The 25386-nt window shown below is 40.9% G+C and overlaps 1 protein-coding gene across 8 annotated transcripts in view; it reads left to right on the top strand.

Annotated features, from left to right (window-relative positions):
• Nucleotides 1–25386, top strand: part of SETX (senataxin) — an 89206-nt gene that overhangs the window by 42469 nt on the left and 21351 nt on the right. For 7 of the 8 annotated variants that reach the window (XR_004301117.1, XM_032418184.1, XM_032418179.1 and 4 more), the window contains exons 11-18: nucleotides 4256–4355; nucleotides 13275–13448; nucleotides 15707–15939; nucleotides 16898–17065; nucleotides 17600–17756; nucleotides 21356–21457; nucleotides 21645–21760; nucleotides 23573–23644. Coding sequence is in view for 7 of the 8 variants with exons in the window: in XM_032418184.1 (XP_032274075.1) it covers nucleotides 4256–4355; nucleotides 13275–13448; nucleotides 15707–15939; nucleotides 16898–17065; nucleotides 17600–17756; nucleotides 21356–21457; nucleotides 21645–21760; nucleotides 23573–23644 (1122 nt within the window). In the remaining variant the exon portion in view is untranslated. The remainder of the gene's footprint in view (nucleotides 1–4255; nucleotides 4356–13274; nucleotides 13449–15706; nucleotides 15940–16897; nucleotides 17066–17599; nucleotides 17757–21355; nucleotides 21458–21644; nucleotides 21761–23572; nucleotides 23645–25386) is intronic. The other variant, XM_032418185.1, reaches the window with a different exon arrangement.

Genomic DNA, 25386 nt, shown 5'->3' with positions numbered 1-25386 from the left:
TTTGCTACATCTCACACATTTTCAGAAGTTGTATTTTTCATTTTCAGTTAGTTCAGTATATTTTTAAAATTTCTCTTGAGATTTCTTCTTTGGCAATGTGTTGTTTAATCTCCAGATATGTTGGGCTTTTCCAGTTATCTCTGTTGTTGATTTCTAGTTTAATTCTGTTATAGTCTGGAACAGACAGTGTATGATTTCTGTCCTTTGAATTTGTTAAGGTGTGGTTTATGGCCTCAGATGTGGTCGCCATGTGAGCTTGAAAAGAATGTGTGATCTGCTACTGTTATGGAGTAGTCTATAGATGTCATTTATATCTGGTTGGTTGATGGTGCTTTTGAGTTCAGCTGTGTCTTTCCTAATTTTCTGCCTGTTAGATCTGTCCATTTCTGATAGAGGAGTGTTAAAATATTAGATTAATTTATTTTTTTCTTGCAGTTGCATCAGTTTTTGCCTCACTTATTTTGATTCTCTGTTGTTGGGCACATATATATGAAGGCTTATTGTGTCATCTTAAGAGTATTGACCCATGTATCTTGGAGTAGTGACTTATTTGTCCCTCAATGATACCCCTCTTCATCCCTGATAACTTTCCTTGCCTTGAGGTCTGCTCTGTTGGAAATTAATATAGCTACTACCTCTTTCTTTCCCTCCCTCCCTGTCTTTCTCTCTCTCTCTCTCTCTCTCTTTCTTTCTTTTTTAAATGGTTCCTTCTATTGTTTGTTAGAAAATGTAGATGATAAGTTTTTTTTTTTAAATCCTGTCTGCCCAGTTACTAGCTGTATTGCTTTGGGCATGTCATTTGAATATTCTTAGTTTCTTCAACTGGAAATGGCATCTACTAGCAGGTGCAGTGGTGTCAAGAAATACATGTAAATTGCCTTGTGTGTTACTATTTCCTTTCTTTCTATTAGTGTTAGCATGGTTATCTTTCTCCATCCCTTTACTTTTTTTTTTTTTTTTTTTTAAAGATTTTATTTATTTATTTGACAGAGAGGGAGACAGCGAGGGAGGGAACACAAGCAGGGGAAGAGGGAGAGGGAGAAGCAGACTTCCCGCCGAGCAGGGAGCCCGATGCGGGGCTCGATCCCAGGACCCTGAGATCATGACCTGAGCCGAAGGCAGACGCTTAACGACTGAGCCACCCAGGCGCCCCTGGGTCTTATTTTCTGATTCACTCTGACGATCTTTTATTTGGTGTATTTAGATCATTGACATTTAAGGTGACTGTTGATATAAGTGGATTAATTTCTACTGTATTTGTTATGGTTTTCTATTTGTTGCCCTTGTTCTTTGTTCCTATTTTTGTCTTCCATGCTTTTTCCGCCATTGTGGGTTTTTTTTTTTTTTTTCCTTTTTTGAGAGAGAGCACGCACATGAGCAGGGGTGGGGAGGGGCAGAGAGGGAGAGAGAGAATCTTAAGCAGGCTCCATGCCCAGCCCAAAGCAGGGCTCAGTCACAATCCTGAGATCATCACCTGAGCCAAAATCAAGAGTCAGGCACTTAACCATCTGAGCCACCCACATGCCTCTCTGCCATTGTGGTTTTAACTGAGCATTTTATATGATTCCATTTTCTCTTTCTCCTTAGCATATCAATTATTCTTTTCTTTTTTTTAGTGGTTGTCCTAGAGCTTACAATACATATTTACAACTAATCTGAGTCCACTTTCAGATAACACTTCATGGGTACTGTGAGTACATCATAATAACAAAATATTACTAATTCTTCCCTCCCATCCCTTGTATCATTATTGGTGTTCATTTCACTTATGTATAAACATAGATATATGTGTATGTATATATACACACACATAAACATACATGACTGAGTATATCATTGCTATTATTTTGAATAAACTATTAGATCAGTTAAGAAAAAGAAACATAAAGGTTTTAATTTTACCTTCACTTATTCATTCTCTGATGCTCTTTGTTTCTGTAGATCCGAATTTCTGACCAATATGATTTTCCTTCTCTCTTAAGATCTTTTTCAACAGGGCGCCTGAGTGGCTCAGTTGGTTAAGCAACTGCCTTCGGCTCAGGTCATGATCCTGGAGACCCTGGATCGAGTCCCGCATCGGGCTCCCTGCTTGGCGGGGAGTCTGCTTCTCCCTCCGACCCTCCCCGCTCTCATGTGCTCGCTCTCATTCTCTCTCTCTCAAATAAATAAATAAAATCTTTAAAAAAAAAAAAAAAAAAAAGATCTTTTTCAACATTTCTTGCAAGATAGATTTAATGGTGACAAATACCATCAATTTTTCTTTGAGAAAGCCTTTATTTCTCCTTCACTTTTGGAGAATTGTAGGGTTCAGGATTTTAGGTTGGTGGGTTTTTTTCTCTCAACGTTTAAATATTTCACTCCACTTTCTTCCTGCTTGCATGGTTTCTGAGAAGTTAGGTGTAATTCTTATTCTTATCTTTTCTCCTCTGTAGGTAAGATGTTTTTCTCCACTGACTTTTTTCACAACTTTTTTATCTTCGCTATTTCAGATTTCTGAAGTATGGATATGATATGCCTGTGTATAGTTTTTGGCATTTATTCTGCTTGGTGTCCTCTGAGCTTCCTGGATCTGTGATTTGGTGTCAGACATTAATTTGGGGAAACTCTCAGGCATGATTGCTTCAAATCTTGCTTCTGTTACTTTTGCTCCTGCTCCCGGTTGTCCCATTGCATGTGTGTTAGGTCTTTGGCACTTGGCCCACAGTTCTTGGATATTCTGTTCTTTTTCCCCAGTCTTTGTTCTCCGTGCCTTTCAGCTTTGGTAGTTTCTGTTGCCAGATCCTCAAGCTCAGCAGTTCTTTCCTCAGCCATGTCCAGTCTACTGATGAACCCACCAGAGGCATCATCCTTCATTTCTGCCAGTGTTTCTGATCTCTAGCATTTCTTTTTGATTCTTAGAATTTACATTATCATCTATTTTTTTTTTTAATAGAGTGAGGGAGAGGGAGAGAGAGAATCTTAGGCAAGCTCCATGGCCAGCGTGGAGCCCAAGGCAGGACTTGATCTCACAACCGTGAGGTCATGACCTGAGCCAAAATCAAGAGTTGGATGCTTAATCAACTGAGCCACCCAGGCACCCCCATTATCATCTCTTGTGTGCTCTGCTTTTTCCATTAAAGTCTTAGTGTATTAATTATAGTTTTTAAAAAATTTCCTGGTCAGGAGGTGCCTGGGTGGCTCAAGCGTCTGCCTTCCGCTCAGGTCATGATCCCAGGGTCCTGGGATCGAGCCCCACATCGGGCTTCCTGCTCAGCAGGAAGCCTGCTTCTCCCTCTCCCACTCCCCCCCTGCTTGTGTTCCCTCTCTTGCTGTCTCTCTTTCTGTCAAATAAATAAAATCTTAAAAAAAAAAAATACACAAAATTTCCTGTTCTGGTAATTCCAACATTCCTGCCATATCTGCCTCTGATGCTTATTCAGTCTCTTCAGACTGTTTTTGGCCTTTGAGTATGCCTTATAATTTTTGTTGTAAGGTGGACATGATGTAGGTGAAAGGAACAGCCAGCAGTAAGTAGGCTTTTAGTAATATGATGGTAAGTTGTGGAGGAGGGGGATTGTTCTGTAATCCTGTGGTAGTCTCTCAGTCTTTTGGAGAGGTTTGGCCCCTAGACTGTGAACCGTACATGTTTCTCAGTTCCCTCCACCTCCTTAGGTGGGACAGGATGGCCAGAACGGGCTCAGTTGGTTATTTCTTTTCCCTCAAATAGTTTAACTCTGGTAATATAGGAGTTTCTCCAAGATCAAGCCTTGTTAAGATCAGAATGTTCTGATATATTTCAAAATGGTTTCTTTCCTCCTCCTTGTGCTAGAAGCATGAAGGGATTTTCTCCAGTACTCGCTGTGAGGGCCTAGAAGGGCTCCTCAGAGGTAGAACTCAACAAAGTGGAGGGGTCCCCCTTACGACTGCGTCCCCTAGAGTTATTGTCACTCAGAGCTGTCCACATGAGCCTCAAGCAGCTCATCAGTCCCAGTTCAGGGTTTCCTCTCCTGGCACTGAGCTTTGTGCTCCTGTCACTTCTGGTTATGGGAAGGGTTGTTGATTTCCCAGCTTGCTTTTTACTCATTAGGATGAAGTGGTGACTTCTAAGTTTATGTCAAACTGGAAACCAGAAGTCACAAGTTAATTTTTCATGTTCTGCCACTTGAGGTTTTAGGTTCCAGACTTTACTTGTTGCTTGTTTTGGGAAATTTTGCTGTTTAGAATTGGCTTTCCAGAATGTTTTTGCTTTCTTAATATGCTTTTTTGCTGTATATAGGTGGCACAGGAGTGGATCAGCTCTCCAAACAAAGAGAAATTCTATCAGTTGCATTTACGAAAATTTCCTGCTGATTATAAAAAATACTGGGAGTTTGTGGGTAAGTTCTTTCTTCTGTGATTTGGAATATATAATAATTGGAAATTTCTGTTTGAGGAAAGCTTATCATCATTTGAATTTTCTGGGACATAGGTTTCCTAAGCTGAATTTGTAACCTCTTACAAGGAATGTTTAAAGTCTTTTAATGAGAACAATTACTGGGACAGTTATGAATATAAAATTCATGGTTGTAACCATTCTATAATTAGAATACCACAGGCCAAAGTGGAAGCTGGGCATGGAAGAGAGGGTGAGTGAAGGGAGCTTGACAAGATTGGTTGGGGGAGGGTGTCCCAAAATCATAGTGTTTATAGATTCTGAGTAAATGTTCCTGCTCTCTGTCTTCTCATTTCATCATTGGTCTGAAACACATACCACACTTATGCATTAGTTATAAATCAACCAAACATTCAGAACTCTTTAATAAAAATAAAAAGTATAAATCCTCTTTTGCCTCCCCCCTCACCCCCTGCCCATCCTACTCCATAGATTCAATTATACACATACGTGTGTATGTATATTTTTGGGGAAAGGTGCTATATGTTCATTGTAGGACACCGAAATAATATTAGCCAACAGAAAAAAAATATCACCAATTCCGATCATTCCAAGATAGTCCTATGAAAATACTAGTATATATCTTACTGTGAGACTGCTCACCTGTGTGAGTTGGGTACATGTGAATGTAGTAGGGTCATTCAACTATGTAGTGACATTTTTCATTCATTCAGCAAATACTGACTTTATAGTGCCTGATAGGGTCTGATTCTAGATGCCAGGTATATAGCTGTGAAGAAACATAAGATTCCTGCCTTCATGAAATTTGTATTTTACTTAATTTTATTTAATATACTGTAAATGTCTTTTCAGAGTTACTAAATAACAGTATATTTATTTTTTCTTTTTTATTTTTTTAAAGATTTTATTCATTTGAGAGAGAAAGAATGAGACAGAGAGAGCATGAGAGGGGGGAGGGTCAGAGGGAGAAGCAGACTTCTCGCCAAGCGGGGAGCCCGATGCGGGACTCGATCCCAGGACTCCAGGATCATGACCCGAGCCGAAGGCAGTCGCTTAACCAACTGAGCCACCCAGGCGCCCAATAACAGTATATTTAATATTTATAGTTATTCCATTGTAAATATATTCCACAGATCTACTTAACCAGTCGTGTCTAGTTAGACATGTACATCGTTTATAGTTTTTCACTGTTGCAAACACTCAGTGTAAACTTTGCTAGGTCAAACAGCATGTGTATTTTAAGACTTGTTCCATATTGCCTCTGCCTACCAAAAGGAATATCAGTTTCACTTCCAACATGAAGATATAAGAATGTACATCTCCCTCATTTGCTAGCTTCAATTTTGTTTTCCAGTTTTATGTATGTAAAGTGTATCTCATCTGAGCTTGTAGCTTTGTTCCCAAATTTTTTCTGATAATGAGTATTCTTAGTGAGGTTCCGGAATGTGGGGATAATGGTTCATGCCCTTTGCCCCTCCTCCTCCTCCTCCCCTTTTTTTTTTTTTTTTAAGATTTTATTTATTTTGAGAGAGAGCACAAGAGCAAGGGAAGGGGCAGAGGGAGAGGAAGAGGGAGAGAAGCAGACTCCCCTCTCTGCAGGGCTCCATCCCATGACCCTGAGATCAGGACCTGATCGCTCAACCAACTGAGCCACCCAGGCGCCCCCCCCCCCCCCCATTAGGGACATTGTTTTCTTCTTAATGTGTGTGCTTTGTTGTAAATTGCTTTTGGTTGTTTGTTATTCAGTTTCACATCCAGGTTTTGAGGCACAGACGATTTCTACACATGTTCAAAACTATTACACTTATTTCTTTATGGTTCTGACTTTGGTCTTTTTTTGTTTTTTAAGATTTTTAAAATTTATTTTTGTGAGAGAGAGAGAGAAAGAGAGGAGAGCGCACCTGAGCATGAGGGGTGGGGGGCTGGGGCAGAGGGAGAAGCAGGCTCCCCACTGAGCAGGGAGCCCGATGCAGGGCTCGATCCCAGGACCTCAGGATCATGACCTGAGCTGAAAGCAGACGCTCAACTCACTGAGCCACCCAGGCACCCGCCTGATTTTGGTCTTAGAAAGTGGATACTTTCAGGGGCGCCTGGGTGGCTCAGTCGTTAAGCATCTGCCTTCGGCTCAGGTCATGATCCCAGGGTCCTGGGATTGAGCCCCACATCGGGCTCCCTGCTCCTTGGGAAGCCTGCTTCTCCCTCTCCCACTCACCCTGCTTGTGTTCCCTCTCTCGCTGTCTCTCTCTCTCTCTCTCTCTGTCAAATAAATAAATAAAATCTTTAGGAAAAAAAAAGTGGATACTTTCATAATTTCTTGTAGTTTTATATTTCTTTTAAATATTTAAATCACAAATTTATCTGGCATCAACTTGATCATATGTTAGAATTACATAGTATTTACTCTTTATCTGGCTTCTTTCATTTAACATGTATGTAAAATTCAATTTTGTGTGTCATCATTATAGTATTATTTCCTTATGTGAACATGTCCTGATGTTACTGTGTGATTTTTGTTTCGTTTTTATGATTTTACTGTTGACAGACATTTTTATTTTCAGTAGTTTTGGCCTGTGTGTCGGGTCCCCAAGGTTCAGTGATTCACTAGGACAGCTTATAGGAATTAACATATACTCATACTCATGGTTGTGACTGTTATGTTAAGAGGCTACAAAGCAGAATCAGCAAGGGGAGAAGCACATGGGGTGAAGTATGGACGACACCAGGAGCAAGCCTGAGTCCTCTCCCAGTAGAGTTACATGCAGTGTACTTAACTTCCCAGTAAGGAATTGTCACAGTGCAGGGCATGCAGAATGTTACCTACTAGGGAAGCGTGTTAGAGATTCAGTGCCCAGAACACCCTCTGCCTGGCCTAAACTCCTGACTTCCAGAAGTAAAGCAGGTGTTTGGTATAGACCATATTTTTGCAAATGGTTTAGGCACAGCGAGTCTGATGAGTCAGCAAATGATAATCCCGAGATCCAGGATCCCACATGCCAAAGGCCACCCTTGTAAGCAGACCTTTCTAAAGATAGCAGCCTCGGGCGTGCTCTGTTAAATCTGACACAGAATTTCATGAACAGTGCCACCCTGACGTTCCTGTGTTGGTGGGAGGGCATTTTTGTTGAGTCCTATCCAGAGGAGGATTATGGAGTCTCTGGGTATGTGTATGTTCAAGTTGACTAGGTAATGCTCAGCCTGTTGTTCAGCATTAAACCCCACCAGCAGTGTACGAGAAGTCACATTGTTCCCGGTCTTCACCAACACATTTGTATTGATTGTCATGTTAGTTTTAGCCATTACGCCATGTTTGTCTTGCTGGCCTTTTGTGGTTTTATTTTGTCATATCCTTGTTATCAGTGAGGTTGAGCACCTTTTTATATATTTAGTAGATGGTTCAGTAATCTCTTTTGGGAAGTGCCTATTCAAAGTTACTGTTAATTTTCTCTTATCTTTTTCTTATTGATTTGTAGGAGTTCCTTATATAATCTGGATACATGCCATTCTCTCAGTTTGGCTTGCATTTTGACTCTCACTGATGTCTTTAAAAAGCTTTATTTTATTAAGAATGTCTTATTTTTATTATTTATTTATTTAAGTACTCTACACCCAACATGGGGCTCAGACTCACGACCCCAAGATCAAGAGTTGCATGCTTCCCTGCCAAGCCAGCCAGGCACCCCTAGAATTTATTTTTAACATAGCAAATGCATCTTTTTTTTTTTTTTTTTAAACTAACAACCCTGAGATCAAGACCTAAGCTGAGATCTGTAGTTGGACACTAAACCAACTGAGCCCACCCAGGCGCCCCTATTTTTTTTTTTTTTTTTATGGTTGGTGTTCTATGCCTCATTTAGGAAACCTTTCCCTGCTGCAGCTCATAAATATATTAACATCTGGAACAAGTGTCAGCAAACTATGGCTTGCAGATCTACCCCATATCCTGTTTTTTGTACTACCTTAGAGTAAGGTTTTTACAATTTTTAAAAAAAATATTATTTATTTGACAGACAGCAAGAGAGGGAACACAGACAGGGGGAGTAGGAGAGGGAGAAACAGGCTTCCCGCCGAGCAGGGAGCATCGGGCCCGATCCCAGGACCCTGGGATCATGACCTGAGCTGAAGGCAGACGCTTAATGACTGAGCCACTCAGGTGCCCCAGGTTTTTACATTTTTAAAGAATTTTTTTTAAGACTTTATTTATTTGAGAGAGAGAGCATGCACAAGCAGGGGGAGGGGCAGAGGGAGAGAGAGAAGCAGACTCCCTGTCAAGCAGGGAGCCCGATTCGGGGCTCTATCCCAGGACCCTGGGACCATGACCTGAGCTGGAGGCAGATGCTTTAACCGACAGCCACCCAGGTGCCCCAAAGAACTTTGAAAAAAAGATGATGAATATACAACAGACCCTATGTGTGGCTTGCAGAAAAAAAGTTTGGCTCTTCACAGAAAAAGTTTGTAGCCCCTTTTCTAGAGTTCATTGTTTTGTCAACCTGGAATTTATTTTTATTTTATTTACTTATTTATTTATTATTTTTTGTGGTTTTTTTGTTTGTTTTTTTAAAGATTTTATTTATTTATTTGACAGAGAGAGACACAGCGAGAGAGGGAACACAAGCAGGGGGAGTGGGAGAGGGAGAAGCAGGCTTCCCGCCGAGCAGGGAGCCCGATGCGGGACTTGATCCCAGGACCCTGGGATCATGACCCGAGCCGAAGGCAGACGCTTAACGACTGAACCACCCAGGCACCCTGGAATTTATTTTTATGCATGAATGGGATGTATAGGGGTCATGTTTCATTTTTTTTTCCAAATGGAATTGTGGTTATCCCAGTATCATTTATTGAAAAGACCACCCTCTTCATGCTGTGCAGTGCCATATTTGCCATAAATCTAGTGTCCATTTAACTCATGGATTTTTTTCCTGGACTCATTTCTTTATTGGATCATTTGCCTACCCTTGTGCCCACATCACATTGCCTAATTACTTAGTCCAGCTTTATAATGAGTTTTAATAACGACTGAACAGTTCCTCCTACCTTGTTTGCCTTAAGAGTGCCTTAGCTATTCTTGTCTGCTTGAGTTCCCATATAAATTTTAGAGGAAAAAATGGGGAAGTTGGGCAAGAATTGACATCTTTTTTTTTTTTGAGAATTGACATCTTTCTGATAATTTTCTAATTCATGAATAAGAAATACATCCAGTTATTTTGGTTTATTTTCAGTGATGTTTTAGAGTTTACGATGGAGAGGTTTTGCAGATTATCTTTGGTTTGATTTTTGTGGAGGTGGGGTGTCATTTGTAATTCAGTGAATATCTCTAAAAGATACAGACCTAAAATTTTATAATAAGATTACATTTTATTGCTAAAATATTAAGTTATTCCTTAATATCAGATAGCTAGTCAGTGTTTAAATTTTCAATTTCATCATAAATAACAATTTTTTTCGGCGAGTTTGAAATAAGGTCCAAATTAGGTGCACACATTGACACTAGTTGAAAGGTTTTTTTTTTTAAAGATTTTATTTATTTATTTGACAGAGAAAGACACAGTGAGAGAGGGAACACAAGCAGGGGGAGTGGGAGAGGGAGAAGCAGGCTTCCTGCCGAGCAGGGAGCCCGATGCGGGGCTCGATCCCAGGACCCTGGGATCATGACCTGAGCCGAAGGCAGCTGCTTAACCAACTGAGCCACCCAGGCGCCCGAAAGGTTTTTTTAACTATAATTTTCTCATTCTGTTTTTTTTCCCCTTTGTAATTTGTTTGTTGAAAAAGTTGAGTTGTTGATCCTTTAGAATTATTGTCTATACTTGTTGTGTCCCCCTGGTGTTTGTTGGTACGTTTTTCTGTCCTCTGTATTTCCTGTAAATTAATAGTTGTATCTAGAGGCATGATCCGATTCAAGTTTGATTTATTATTTTTGGCAAAACTATTTCGTAGATGGTGTTATGTTCCTTTATCAGGAAGTGCATGATCTCTAATTTCTCTTTTAGTAATATTTACAGCTGTGGATGCTTAATGCCTAGATTAATTTATTAAAGGTACAAAATGGTGATATTTTTATTTGATCATTTCTTCATTTATTAGCTGGAATAGTTCTATAAAGAAATTTCTCTATATTATTTGGTTACTCTCTGGTGTACTTTATAAAGAAATGTAGAAAAGTACTTGACTCTTGACCAGTTTTTAAAATAATGAGCTAATTCACCACAGGCACTGATGTTGACCAATGTGCTTTTTTTTTTTTTAACTTCATAAATGCATGGACTTACATATACTTGTGTTTCTATCCATTATCATTTAAGCCCTTTAGGTAGGACCCTACAAGTCTTTGAGAGCTGACTTGCTATCTGATATGACCAATATTACCTATATTCTTTTATCCCATATCTGAACTTGCAATTTTATAAGTAGCCTTAGCATCCTGTAGAAGAAAATGGTTATTTCAAGAACAATATGATTACAATATAATAATACACTGTATGTATGAACAAGTAATACGTGTAAGCATAAGAATACAGAAAGGTTGAAAAAACAGAGGATTGGAGAAAGACACTCACGTAAACCCTACTAAAAGAAGATGTGTTTAGGGTGCCTGGGTGGCTCAGTCAGTTGAGCATCCTACTCTTGATGTCGGCTCAGGTTGTGACGTCACGGTTGTGGGGTCAAGCCCTATGTCGGGTTCCGCGCTCAGCAGGTAGTCACTCACACACATGTGCATGCGCTTTCTCTCTCTCTCTCTCTCTCAAATCTTAAAAAAAAAAAAGAAGACATGTTTAGCTCTGTTAATATCAGACTAAATAGACTGTAAGACAAAAAAACTTACATACAAAGGGAATCATAATAAGTTTAGTTCAGAGGAGATGACAATTCTCAATGTATATATACCTAATAAAATATATAAAGAAAAAACTGAGGGGCGCCTGGGTGGCTCAGTCAGTTAAGCATCTGCCTTCAGCTCAGATCATGGGATTGAGCCCCTCGTTGGGCTCTCAGTTTAGCAGGGAGCCTGCTTCTCCCGCTCCCTCTACTGTTTCCCCTGCCTGTGCTCTCTGGCTCTCTCTCTCTGTCAAATAAATAAATAAAATCTTTAAAAAAAAACCTGATAGAACTAGAGTATACTTTTTACACATATATGAGACTTTGAACTATTAAATTACCAAAGGTGAATTTTAAAAAGCACACCATAAAGTGAAACACAACAGAAGTAAATGAACCTAATTATATATTACATGTATTACCTTTTGTTTTGGTTGAATACTTTTACTTTTTTTCTCATTTTAAAATTTCTTTTTACTTTTTCTTGTTAGTTTGGAAATTATCTCTCAATGTATACATCTTTTGCTGTTTTAGAACAGTTAGGTTAAAACTTAAAACATGCACCCTTGATTTATCAAAATCTATAGTTTTAGTAGCTCTTTTAAGTGTTTCCATAGATGAGGTAAAACCTTTTAAACTGTGTGAGACATAATCGGTAGCCCCCAGTGAGTCCTCGGTTGTTTACTGATGCTACCGCTTTGTGTTTTTCTTCTCTCCTTGTGCCTTGCTTATCCCTGGTGCGTGTTGGTCATTATCTTTGCAATGTTATTTATAAAAATAATTTGAGGCCTAGGATGATACTATCTTCCTCCACAGAGGATTTTTCTTTGCTTCTGCCAGGCTTCTTTGGGGCACCTGCGATGTGGGATCATCTTAATCTGGTTTAAGGGATTGGCTTTTCTGGAGCACCCAGCTGTTTGGAAGCTGGGCTGTAGCCCACGTCAAGGCGGGTTTGCTTCTGCTTCATCCTTGGGTGTAGTCCTGAGTCCTTCGTAGTCCCAACCTGAAGCATATAGGGCTACCAGGGTCCCCACTCTGGACAGGCCCTGGACTCCAGTTTTTGTCTTTTTAGTCCAATAAGGCCATCCCAGGTCTGGCCTGGCCTCTTGGCTGCCACTCCAAGCATAGTTGAGATGTTTCTAGGGGAAATACTGGGCTGACTCCATTGGATTTCCACATTCTTCTGGATCTCAACACAGTAACTCTTCACTGTTATAATTGCTCTGATGCCTTCACATAGATATTTCTTACCTGCCACATTTTATTTATTTTTTAAAAAAGATTTTATTTATTTTGAGAGAGAGAGAGAGCGTGTGCACTTGCTTAAGCAGGGGGGAGGGGCAGAGAGAGGGAGAGGGAGAAGCGGACTCCACACTGAGCAAGGGAGCCTGGTGTGGGGCTCTATCCCAGGACCCCGAGATCATGACCTGAGTGGAAGTCAGAAGCTTAACCGACTGAGCCACCCAGGCACTCCTAACCTGCTACATTTTAAAATCTTGTTTGGATTTAGTGGTTCTGTCTGTCTAATCCCAGTGCCTCGTATTTTAGTTCATTATATTGTTACTGGATCTGGTGGTTGGTGTGCTCAACTTTTTTGTTGTAGTGCTTGCTCTGTTTTCCCAGCCCCCGTAGTTTACAACTAGTCTTTCCCCCTTGTTTGAAATGCCACCAGTAATCGCTTCTCGGCCTTTTGGCTGAGATCAAGTGTGAAATGCCACCAGTAGGCTCAAAGTTCTTATATGTCCTTGGATCTGTTTTGGGGTTTTCTCCTGGGATTTTGAAACTGAGGAACAAAAGAGAAAATTTTTTGGTTAAAAACTAAAATAAGTTTTAAGGAAAGGAAGTTTACTAGCTACTTTTGAATATTATGATTTTATTTTGGCTTTTTAGCCATTGCGAAGAATACATTTTATAATACTGTATAATCCGTATTTGAGAATGTTGACTGGCTTAGAGTATTATTTTGAAGTATATTACAAAGTCTCGTGCTGTATACTTGCTTGAACTTAGTACAAGGGGTTAATATCCTTTAAGTTAATCTCATTTAAAATAATTCTGTTAGAATCAATGCCAACTTCTTATTGTTTCATAGTTCATCTTGAGGAATGTGAACTAGCTAAACAGCTTCATCCAAAGGAAAATGATTTGGTGTTTTTGGTTCCTGAAAGACAAAATGGAGAGAAGAAAGATACAGAGAGAAATCGCATGCAGGATCTCCGTGAATATCATTGCGGTTATATTCATAAGTTTCGCCGCACTTCAGTCAGTAAGTAGATAATGAGACTGTAAAGAGAAATCTGTCAGATATAAGCTCATCTTTTAATTTCCCTCTGAGTTGTGCTTTACCGGCCACATACTTGTTAAACATATTTGAGACGTGTATTTGCCAGGTTGGTTACTTGCCATCCAGAGTCCTTTTTTTAATTTTTCTAGACTCATCTGGGAAAAGCCCAGTACTTATTCCTCTAGATTTATGATTTAAAAGCTTTCTTTTGTAATGTCCTCTCTTTCTGATACATTTCTTCATCTGTCATTGTGTTTGTTATTAAACAGACAATTTGCAAACCATCTGTTTTTTGTATCTTAAAATCACAACCTTGGTGTTGCGGCTAAGTATCAATGAGAAGACCAAACATATAAGTCATTGTGAGGCACCTCGAAGGTTCTGCTGTTTCCCTTGCCCCCATCCCTTGTGTCGTAGGGACCCGTCTCCTGGGAGTAGCATCGCAGAAGTAACGTCAGCTTTGGGCGCCTGGGTGGCTCAGTTGGTTAAGCGACTGCCTTCGGCTCAGGTCATGATCCTGGAGTCCTGGGATCAAGTCCCGCATCGGGCTCCCTACTCCGCAGGGAGTCTGCTTCTCCCTCTGACCCTCCCCCCTCTCATGTGCTCTCTCTCTCTCATTCTCTCTCTCTCAAATAAATAAAATCTTTTAAAAAAAAAAAAAAAAGAAGTAATGTCAGCTTGGAGGTAATCGGTACCTGCTGCGTGCCAGGCCACGTGCCTTGTCCTGCCTGCGCTCGTTTATCGTCTTCCTCAAAGCCTTGCAAAGCAGTAAGATCTATGTATTCCCTGCTCACTAGGAAATGAAGGCTCAGGGATATTCAGTACTCATCCCAAGGTCATTCTCAGTATTAAGTGGTAGGCCGAGAATTGAAACCTACATTTGTTCGACTGCAGGGTTGCCCACATTCTTCATTGTATGCTGAGCAGCCTTTTTAACATTGCTGCTTTCTTAGCCTCAGCCATGTGACAAGAACATGAGTTCATTATTCCTTCGCCTTTTTGCATCCAGTCTTAAAAACAAAGCTCCTTGGAGTTTAGCATCATGCTGCACTGAAACTGGTGTGCTGTATTTCTATCATAAGTGTGGTCCAGCCCAGTTCTTCCTGTAGAGTGCATTTAGGGGCGTAGCAGGAGAGGTACATAGCTTAATCTGTGCTTTTGACTCTTGCAAATGATGACATGCACCAAATTTATGTTTCTAAGGTATTCTCCTTCCAGCTCCTCAAGCATCCAACTATCTGACATCTCCATTTGCAAATCTGTTAGACAAAAAAACCAAAGGAAGCGCTTGATTTTCTGCCTGACATCTACTATTCCTTCTGTTTTTCCCATCTCAGCAAGTGGGGCCTGCCTTTTTCTAGTTGCTCAGGCCCAAAACCCCAGTCATCCTTGATCCTTTCTTTGTCTCACATCCTACATGTAATTCATCAGCAAATCCTGTTGACTCTTTCTTTGCAAAGTATCCAGAATCCAAGCCCCACGTCTGCTTACTACATCCTGGTCCACACAACCATCAGCTGCAGTGGCTTCCTGGTGGCCTGTTTGCTTCTGTGCTTTTCCCATTGCTGTTTATTCTCCATCTGCAGGAAGAACGATTCTTTTAATGTCTAAGTTTAAGCATGTCACTTCCCAGTACAAAGCTGCCCTGTGGCTTTCTACCTGACTTGGAATAAGGTTCAAAGTCAGTATTGTGGTCTGCAGAGCCCTATAAAATGGAGCCCCGTTTTCTTCTCTGAGTCTTTGCAGCACTTGTCTCCCTACTTTTCCTTCCAGCCATACTAGGCTTGTCCCTGTTCCTGAAATACTCCAGTCACATCTTTGCTTCATGGTCTTTGCAATTGTTGATTCTTTGCCGGTAACACCCTTTCCTCAGATAAGGGCGTGGCCTACTCATTTATTTCAAGTGTCTACTAAGATACCATCTTATCAGGAAGACCTTCCCTGACTTGCCTGTGACGGTAACAGCTCCCTCCCATCCCTCATGACTTCTTCATCCCCTTCCTCTGCTTGCTTCATGGTGCTCATCACCACCTGACATGTTTATTTGGTTATCTGCTTCCCTTTTCTTGAAAGGAATTGCCTGGTTCTTTGGAAGCATTCAGTAAACATTTGAGTGAATTACTTGAACAACATCATACAAAAAACATAAGTTATAAAATACATAATTCTGAATAACCTTTTTAGCTGGACAACATTATTCCCGGGCAACTGAAATTGCTTTTTCTCCTTCTTGATAATAGTGCGCAATGGGAAATCTGAGTGTTCCCTTTCCATCCAGACTCAAGATAATTTGCCAGTCAATTTAAATGAACTCGTGAAATGCGTTGTAATCAGTTCTCTGGTAACTACACAAAGGAAGTTGAAAGCCATGTCTTTGTTGAGTGGACGGAACCAACTGGCCAGAGCTGTTCTGAATCCAAACCCCATGGACTTCTGTACAAAAGATTTACTAACTACAACATCTGAGAGAATTGTGAGTCATGGTTAAACGGGAACAAAAAGTCTGAAAATTTCGTGTCAGAATGTGACAGCATCATGTCGTGTTTATTCATTGCACATTCCTGTATGTCTGGGACAAAGCTCTATCCCCGTGTGTGCACAGTGAGGGTGTGTGGCGCTTCGTTATGTTACTCACCTTACCTCAGGAAAAAAGTGTAGTGCGATAAAGGATTGAAAATATGCTTAAAGAGGAGCATTAAAATGTTAGATGAGCATCCTACTTAAATGCTTGTTAGGTGATTAAAATTCAGAGGTAGGAGTAGGTTAATAGAGTTAATTTTGCATTTGAAAGATCGACGGAGAATTGACAGGTAAAGTTGCCATTTTGCATGAGCATGTTATGTTCTTGCTGTAAGACCTATATATATTCATTCCAGGAGATTAATACTGAGGAAGGCAAGAGAAAAGTAACAGTGTTTGGACCGCTGCTGTGTGCGGGGGCTTTCTGTGCAGTATCTCATTCACTTCTCGTCCTCTCAGGAATCCCAGATTTAATGGATGACAAAGGCATAGGCGCAGAGAGGTTAGGAGTTTAGAGACCTAGCTTGTGAGTGAAGCTGAGGTTTAAACTTAGATCTGATCCAAAATCCGGAATGTTAGGAAAGAAAATCTCAGAACGTTTTTGTACTATCTATGGAAAGAATAAATAGAAGAAAAGTATTGAACAATTTATTGTGATCCTCTTTGTAAGAATCACAAATAAAAATGCAGTTGTAGTAGTTGTAGGTGGGCTGAAGCCTACAGACGCTCATAAATAACTTCATAGTAGTGAAATTGGTTCTGTAGATTAAAGGTCATGTTGGGGTCTTTCCTGATCATAACCAAAGCTTCTGTCTGATAAAGGTTAGAAGAAACTCAAATGGTTTTCTCTTCTTCCTCTCCTGTGCCACTCCAGGAAGAGCAGCTCATTCTCACTAATGTCTTTTGCATAGATCGCCTACTTAAGAGATTTCAACGAAGACCAAAAGAAAGCGATAGAAACTGCATATGCCATGGTCAAACACTCCCCGTCAGTTGCCAAGATCTGTCTGATTCACGGACCACCTGGAACAGGAAAATCAAAAACGATCGTTGGCCTCCTCTACCGCCTGCTGACAGAGGTAGAGTACGTGAGGGCGTCCGCGCTGGGGGCCGGGCACGTCGTCCCTCAGGAGTTAACTGGGGGCATACGTAAATGACCGCTACAGGTCCTCCTCCCTGCACTTTGGTGTATCTTTTTGATACTGTGTGGAACTGTATCTGAGAAAGAGGTAGCAGAAGGAGACAAGGGTGTAAAAAGTAAAAAGAGCAGAAAATGTCCTGTGTGACACTAAGCTGAAGGGCTAGAATGGTGGTCTCGTCACGTCTAATGCCAAGAAACTGTCTGGAATGTATTCCTGGGCTACATTTTGGTTGGATTGAGTATGGAGTAAAATAACTGGGTAGTGAGGTGAGGCTCAGGGAAGCTATGATAAAATGTCCTGCTAGAGCCATTTTGATGTCAATGTAAGATGTAGGTGCTGTTACTTATTTTTAAGTATTTATAAGGGGAACTTTCAAACATACACGGAAGTAGAGAAAAACTGGAAAACTCTGTAATAGAGCTCATCAGTATTTTTTGTTTGTTTGTTTGGCGTGTGTGTGTCAAATTGTAGAACCAGAGGAAGGGGCATTCAGATGAAAACTCCAATGCCAAAATCAAACAAAACCGTGTCCTTGTGTGTGCGCCTTCCAACGCAGCTGTTGATGAACTTATGAAAAAAATCATCCTCGAATTTAAAGAAAAATGTAAAGACAAGAAGAATCCTTTGGGTATGATACTTATATGGCTTTTAATTTGTTTTTGGTTTTGTTCTGTGTTTAGTGTGGGCAGCTTTGAATGCCAAAGAATAAGCCAGTTGTGGTAATAACTTCTGCTTGGGGCTGTGGCCCATACGTACTCATCAATTCATTTAGCAAGTTTTATTGAGCATTTACTCTGTGCCAAGGCCCTGTGCTAAGTACTGAGGTTTCAACAGTGAAACCTTCCAGGAGACGATAATGAGGAAGTGGATCAGTGGGCAGTTAGAGTATAAATCTGGACATTCTGTAAGAGCAGTAAGATGTGGCTACTTTCAGACACCTTAGAGCGGCCCTTGGTTCAGTTGTGGAGCGTTAAGGAAGGCTCCTGGGGGAAATGATGTCTAAGATGAAACCTGGAGAGTAGTTAGGAGTTAGCCGTGGGAAAGGATTGGTGGGTATGGGGAGCTCTAGCAGAAGTTACTGTCAGTAACAGGGACCAGAGGCGAGAGAACCTCCGTGCAGGATAGCTGGAATGTCATAAGCCCCACGAAGGTGAGGGTTTGGGCATTCCGTTTGCTGCGCTCTCTCCAGTGAGATCCAGGCAGTGAGGGTACGCAGGGACTGTGTTTGTTTCCTTGGGGAGGTGTGTGAGTTCTCTATTGGGTATTGATGGTCAGGTGTACCTCATATGAAAGGTCAAGAGTTTATAAAAACACTGGTCTACCATAGGTAGACCTTGAAGTGAAAATGTTGGGTTGAAGGATTTGTGCATCTTCGGTTTTCTAGATAGTGCCAAATCGTCCTCAGACGTGGGTGTAGCAGTTTACACGCCCAGGAGCAACTCCAGTGCATACGCAGTGGTGTGGTTTTAACGTGCCTGTCCCTGGCTGGCTGAGGGAAGGTGAGCACTCTCAGGCGAGTGCTGACCATGCAGCTGGGCCGGGATCAGGACGGGGCCAGCCAGGCATCCGGGTTGGATCTTCCATTTTGTTAGAGAAAAAATGATATCTTCTGGCCGTAGAAGAGAACTTTGGTCTTTTATACTGCATTCATTGTCATTTCTTCCACTACTTGCAGCTGTCCTGGTCCTTTGTCATTAGTTTCTGTCATGAAGGGCTGTTGAATTTTATTGCATGCATTTTTCTTGTTGCATCTGTTGAAATGGTAATGAAACTTTTTTCTTTAATCTGTTAGTGGGGTAAAGTACAGTGTTTTTCTAATACTAAAATATCTTTGATTCCTAGAATAAGGCCAACTTGGTCATGTATTATTATTTTTTAACACGTTGCTAGATTGCTAATGTTTAATTTAGGATTTTAAAATGAGTACTCATGAATGAAGCCAGCCTGTGATTTTTCTTTGTCATATCTATGTCTGGGTATCATTACACTGACTTTAAAAATGTAATTGGGGATAATTTTTTGTTAATTCTTTGGAATGTTTTATATATGACAGAGATTATCTATTCCTTGAAGATTAATTTGTTTTTAGTGTTGTTTTGTTTATTGACAGATGGGTAAGTTTTAATCTGTCCGAATGTCTTAGCTGTTAATAGGTCTATTCAGGTTTCTGTATTTTAGTGAGTTTGGCTAATTTGTATTTTTCAAGAAAAATCAACATTTCCTCTTAATTTTTAAATATATTGGCATAAAGTTGCTTGTTGTATTCTCATTTTAAAACTTTCAACTCTATTTTGATTGGGTCACCTTTGTCATTCCCTGAATTACATATTTAGTCCCTAAATCCACATGTGGTATGAGCCTATGTTTTGAAAGTCCTGGAAGAGATTTTGGTTTTTCCCAGCTAAGCCCAGGGGCAGTTAGATTCATTTCCTTTTCATCCTCCCACCTCTTTCAGGCCTTCTTCCTTTCCAGTGGGCTTTATTTATTTATTTTTTAAAGATTTTATTTTTATTTATTTCACAGAGTGAGACACAGAGAAAGCGGGAACACAAGCAGGGGGAGTGAGAGAGGGAGAAGCGGGCTTCCCGCGGAGCAGGGAGCCCACTGCGGGGCGCGATCCCAGGACCCTGGGATCATGACCTGAGCCAAAGGCAGATGCTTAACGACTGAGCCACCCAGGCGCCCCATCCAGTGGGCTTTAAAATCCAAGCCTCCATTATAAAGTTCTATGTCTTCACTGGAATGGTAGTTTTGCCAGTGTAGACATTTGTCAAACTGTAGAACTAAAGATTTTGAAACATCTGCATTTTATTGAATGTACAGTAAAAAAAAAATTCTGAGCACCTAGACGGCGCCAACCCTGACTCATCCTGTTCCCCCAGGGAAGCCTCAGCACCTTGTGGGCTTTCAACTCTGGTTTTGAGCTTTCTTTTTGTTTTTGGCCCCTAGGAATTTCTCTTCCATTTCTGTGAGCTCACCCTGCAGTTTAAAGGAGTCTGTTTTGTTTTATTTTATTTTATTTTATTTTATTTATTTGACAGAGACAGAGATAGCGAGAGCAGGAACACAAGCAGTGGGAGTGGGAGAGGGAGAAGCAGGCTTCCCATCAAACAGGGAGCCTGATGTGGGGCTCGATCCCAGGACCCTGGGATCATGACCTGAGCTGAAGGCAGACGCTTAACGACTGAGCCACTCAGGTGCCCAAGGAGTCTGTTTTAATTTATGGAGCATTTCTAGGTATTTATAGGGGGTGAGTTTCCAGGTAATTTCATCCACCTTTCTCATGGAAACACAAGTAAGTTAGCAGTTTTGAAACCTTTAAGTAAATGTTGGCCAGAGAAGATGGCTTCAAAGTTAGAAGAATGAGCTGAACTAGGAACAAAATATGTTGTAGACAACTGCTTAGTAAGTCATTCATTCATTCAGCATACATTGATTGTGCTTCCGTGCCAGCCACTATCATAGCCAGTGAGTACAACGAAACCCTATTCAGTGGAAGGAGATCGACAGTAAACAAATAAGCATGTGATGTGTCAGATTGTGATAAGTGCTGATTGCTATAATTTAGCCCTATGATGGAGTGAGAGATTTTTAGATTAAGTAATATATAAAATATGGTGACCGAAAATAAAGGTGTGGTTAACAGCTAGCCACTTAAATGACATTTACACTGTTTGCAGTTATCTACTCCACAGTTTCAGCACCTTGTGTCCCTTAGATTCTGGAGTAGCAGCATGATATGGAGTAGAGTTTCAAAAACTTTGTTGTGAATATTCCACGAAAGGATTTGATAGTAAAATATGATTCTGTCTTGAAAATTCAAATATGTATTAATATATGAAAGTCTTTACATATCTGATATATCCTGTGGTTAAGAAATCTATCTTATTTCAACTCACCTTTCCCAAATGTATTTTACTATGGAATGTTGTACAGAACATAGTTTGAGAAATGTTGGTATAATTGAATCTCAACTTTGTAATGTCCTGTTTATGCAACCTCTGTAGCTTTTATTAGGTAGAAATGGTCAGTACTCACCCTGCAGGGTGGTTGTGAAGAATATCTAATGTGTATGAATCCTCTAGTGTAGTTTCAGGTGTGGAGTTGATTGATAGTTAATGTTGGCTCCTTTCCCTGATTGTTAGTATGCTCGCTTAGAAATAGGTACTATGTACAGAGATTGGCAGTGTCCTTATTAATCTCTAAGTATGATTTTTTTATCAACAGGGAACTGTGGAGATATAAATTTAGTACGTCTCGGTCCAGAAAAGTCTATTAATAATGAGGTCCTAAAATTCAGTTTGGACAGCCAAGTTAACCACAGAATGAGTAAGTACTCATTAAAGCACATACTAACATTACTTCTGTTTCCTTTTATGTGATAGCTAATGTGTTGGGCATTAAAGGTAATTTGTAGACACTCGAAATAGCCTTGCTTTGAGAACTAGTTTTTCTTCTGATTGCATATGCATATGTGTATATTTGTGAGACTTATCATAGCATTCTTTTTTTTAAGAAAAAGACTTACCTTCTCATGTTCAGGAGATGCATAGAAGAAAGGAATTTCTAGATCATCAACTTGATGAACTTTCCCGCCAGCGTGCTTTATGCCGAGGAGGAAGGGAAATACAGGTATCTAAACATGTCTTGATGAATATTTTTTAATAGCTGATAAGTACAGAAGCTAGTGATGAGTATTTGATACCAATGTTTTATTGTGGAATAGCATAATTGGTGTATAAAGATGTATAAAAAAGCGGTATGCCTTATATTAGGGATTAAAAAACTTTCTAAAAAGGAAAGGTAGTAAGTAATTTAGACTGCAGGCCATATGGTCTCTGTTTCAACTACTCAGCTCTGCTGTTGTAGCATAAAAGTAGTGACAGATAATACATAAACAAATGGATGTGGCTGTGTTCCAATAAAACTTTATTTATAAAAACAGATGGTGAGCTGAATTTGGCCCAGGCTGTAGTTTGCTGTTGCCTGCCTTGTATTAAAGCTGTAGTGAATTTATTAGATATCTTTCAGTTGCAAGTTAAACCCAAGTTAGACAAAAAGGGAATTCACTGACTTAGATACCTAGGAACTCTGGGAGTGATTAACTCCAGTGTAGCTGGATCCAGAGGCTCCAGATTTCATTTCTCCATCCCTTGATTTTTCTGTGTGTCAGACATTTCTCATCTTGGAGAAGACAAGTGCCAGCATCTCTGGGTACCACCGCTCCAGCTTAGAAAACCCAAGGGAGGGGCGCCTAGGTGGCTCAGTCAGTTAAGCATCCAACTCTTGATTTTGGCTCAAGTCATAATCTCAGGGTTGTGAGATCAAGCCCCGTGTTGGGCTCCATGCTCACCAGGGAGTCTGCTTCTCTACCTCTCCCTCTGCCTCCCCCCTCCCCCCCCCCCCCCACTGCCCATGCTCTTTCTCCCTCTCTCTCAAATAAATAAATAAATTTTAAGAAAGGAAGGAAGGGAGGAAGGCAGGCAGGAAGGAAACCCATAGGGCAAGAAGGGGCTGCTTTCCCTGCTATCCACGCGTCAGTTCCATGGAGGGAGTCTGATTAGTCCCTGGGTGTGCAAGCAGGTCTAATCCCTGTTTTTAAGGGAATGTGAGCCAGTTTACCAGGCCTATGTTATATGCCCATCACTGTGGCTAGAGGAATGACTGGGATGTGATTAATAACCTGTTTGAATCACCCAGAAATTAATGGAGGAATGAGCCCCAGGGGTTGGACTGCCCAGCAGACAGAAATAGCACACATGGGACACACTAGACAGAACGGAATCTTGTACAGTGTTAAGGATTTATCAGATTAACGCTTAAGTGAAGCTCAGGGTGCCAGACCACAGAGAAATTGAATAGAGACATTTATTACGCACAGATCCTGGAGGAAGTACACGTCCCGCCTCCAGGGGCCACACAGGGAGGTCAAGGCAGAATGCAGACCGAGAGGCAGGACCTGGGCGCTCGTCTTTGTTAGGGTCTGTGGGTGAGGTGCTTTGGGGGTCCTGGGCTAGGGCCAGATTGGGCAACTCAGCCCAAAAGAGCAGGGCTTAGATAAGCTGCATGGGTGTGCATAAGGCACACAGGCGCTGGAGGCAGGGGAGACTGTGGTCATGAGGGCAGTCCTGTCGGAGCTTCCATTTGCTGGGAGTCTGTGGCTGCTCTCTTACCTGGGGCCTTGTTCGCGGGAGGGCTCGTGTCCATGGAGGGTCTCTTCAGGCTGCCTGGCTGGACAGTGTGCACGAGGCTGCAGTACCATGGGGTAGCGTGGCCGCAGCACAGCCTGGTGTCAGGACTCCTGGGGAAGAGAGAAGGAACTGGGGGAAAAGCGAGTCTTGGGCAGCTAGATTATAGTGCCACCTGAAAGGCAAGGCAGTCAGCGGGAAAGCATTTTAAAATGGCTCAGTTTAACTTTAATGATTGCATTCTCACTTTTCCCAGAGGCAGGAATTAGATGAAAAAATTGCGAAAGTTTCAAAAGAGAGGCAGGAACTAGCTTCTAAAATTAAAGAGGTAAGTGGTTCACCTGTAGCATTTTCCGGGTTTTTCTCTCTTTCTCTTTATTATGAATTATTTCACGCAACTGATGGGCTTTTCTCAATTGCATTTAAATATTATGAAAAACTTTTTTAAATGTTAAAGTAGAGAAAATGATGCAATTACATGTACATTTGCTGTTTTTGTTTTAGCCTAATAATTCTTATCGTCATTGAGATTTCTAAGAAAGGTGATTATAAAGTATTTTTTCCTTTTCTAGGTCTGGGTATTAAACTCCGTTGTTAGGTGCTCTCCACACCCCCGGCGCTGCAAAGTCGCTTATGATAACTATCATCAGATGAATAGTTAGTGAAAGTAGATTTGAAGGTGTTTTCCCTGTTAAAAAGAAAATAAAATCCGTGCCCACCCAGGGACACCAAAAAGAGAAGGGAAAAAAAAAAAGGAAAATGAGATGTCTAGATTCAAGTAGCGTGACAGTGGCTGGGGATTTGGCAAAAGAGAGTACAAACAAGTCTTTTACAATTCTTGACTGAAAGCATAAACCTACCCTATTTGTTTTTGATCATAAGAATCCTTCTGTAGCGTGTGTAACTTCTTCCCCAGTATTCTTTGGGTATAAAAATATCATCAAGGGGCATCTCGCTGGCTCAGTTGGTGGAGCATGTGACTCTTGATCTCTCGGGGTTGTTGAGTTTGAGCCCCACGTTGGGCACAGAGCTTACTTAAAAATAAAATCTTTAAAAAAAAAAATGAACAAGATTTAGATTGATCAAAGCTAGGATGAGCCTGATATATATCCTCATGACCAGATTGCAGCCCTAATAAGCCAGTGGGGGTCAGGGAGAGCAGGTTATAGCAACTGGTAACGTTATTAGTATTTTTAAGCTGAGATTTTTCTCTTGAATGTATTAGCCTTCCCAGTATAGCTAAATAAATAACAGTTGAACAATTTAGCTGTTTGTTCATTTAAATAAAAAAATTATGTGGAAAGATTTCTATTAAAATTGTAAACTGAGCCCAAAATTACTTCCCAAACTTAAGGATGAAGCCTGTATTTAAGGATGAAGTCTGTTTTTGCATATACTGTGGGTTTTGCTGCTCATCACCTTGTTCTGTGGGCCATTGAATTAATTGTACTTGGCAGTTCTCCTCAGGTGGCTGAGAGGAGAGGTGTGTGACAGTGCATTCACGGGTGTCCCTGGGAGGGCCACAGTTGCCACCATCTCCCTGAAGCTTCCACACATGCTTGGGAGTCCACGTCTGGGGTTGAACAAATGTGCAGGGATGAACCCCTGTTTAGGAACCGAAATAGGCTCACTGAATCTCTGATAAGAACCCTGGTTTAGTGGCTTGAACACTAAATGGGAGGTGCACTGTCTGGCGCCATCACACAATCCATGTGGCAGAGATGGGCCGAGGTGGTCTTTCTTACGTGCAAGCAGAATGCTTCTCGTTTTCACAGGCATTGTCGTCATTGGTACAAGCCTTTGTAAAAGAAAGAACAATATTATATACTTAAAAACTGACAGAAAAATGTATGTTCAAGCTGAGTTCTGACCCTAGTTTAACTCAGATAATTGCTTCACAACTATCTCTACGCATTCTGATACCTGCCCACATACATCTGCTGTAAGAATTGTAATTTGCTTTGACCAAATCAAGCCTGAATAAATTTTTCCTAATGTGCTTAAATCCTGTTCTGAGCTTAGACTGCACTGCAGTGCACAGTGTTCTCTCCGGTTGTTTCTGATTATCTT

Source organism: Phoca vitulina, unplaced genomic scaffold, assembly GCF_004348235.1.
Source record: "Phoca vitulina isolate PV1807 unplaced genomic scaffold, GSC_HSeal_1.0 scaffold21, whole genome shotgun sequence".
NCBI lineage: Eukaryota > Metazoa > Chordata > Mammalia > Carnivora > Phocidae > Phoca > Phoca vitulina.
This window is presented reverse-complemented; position numbering and strand designations above follow the sequence as displayed.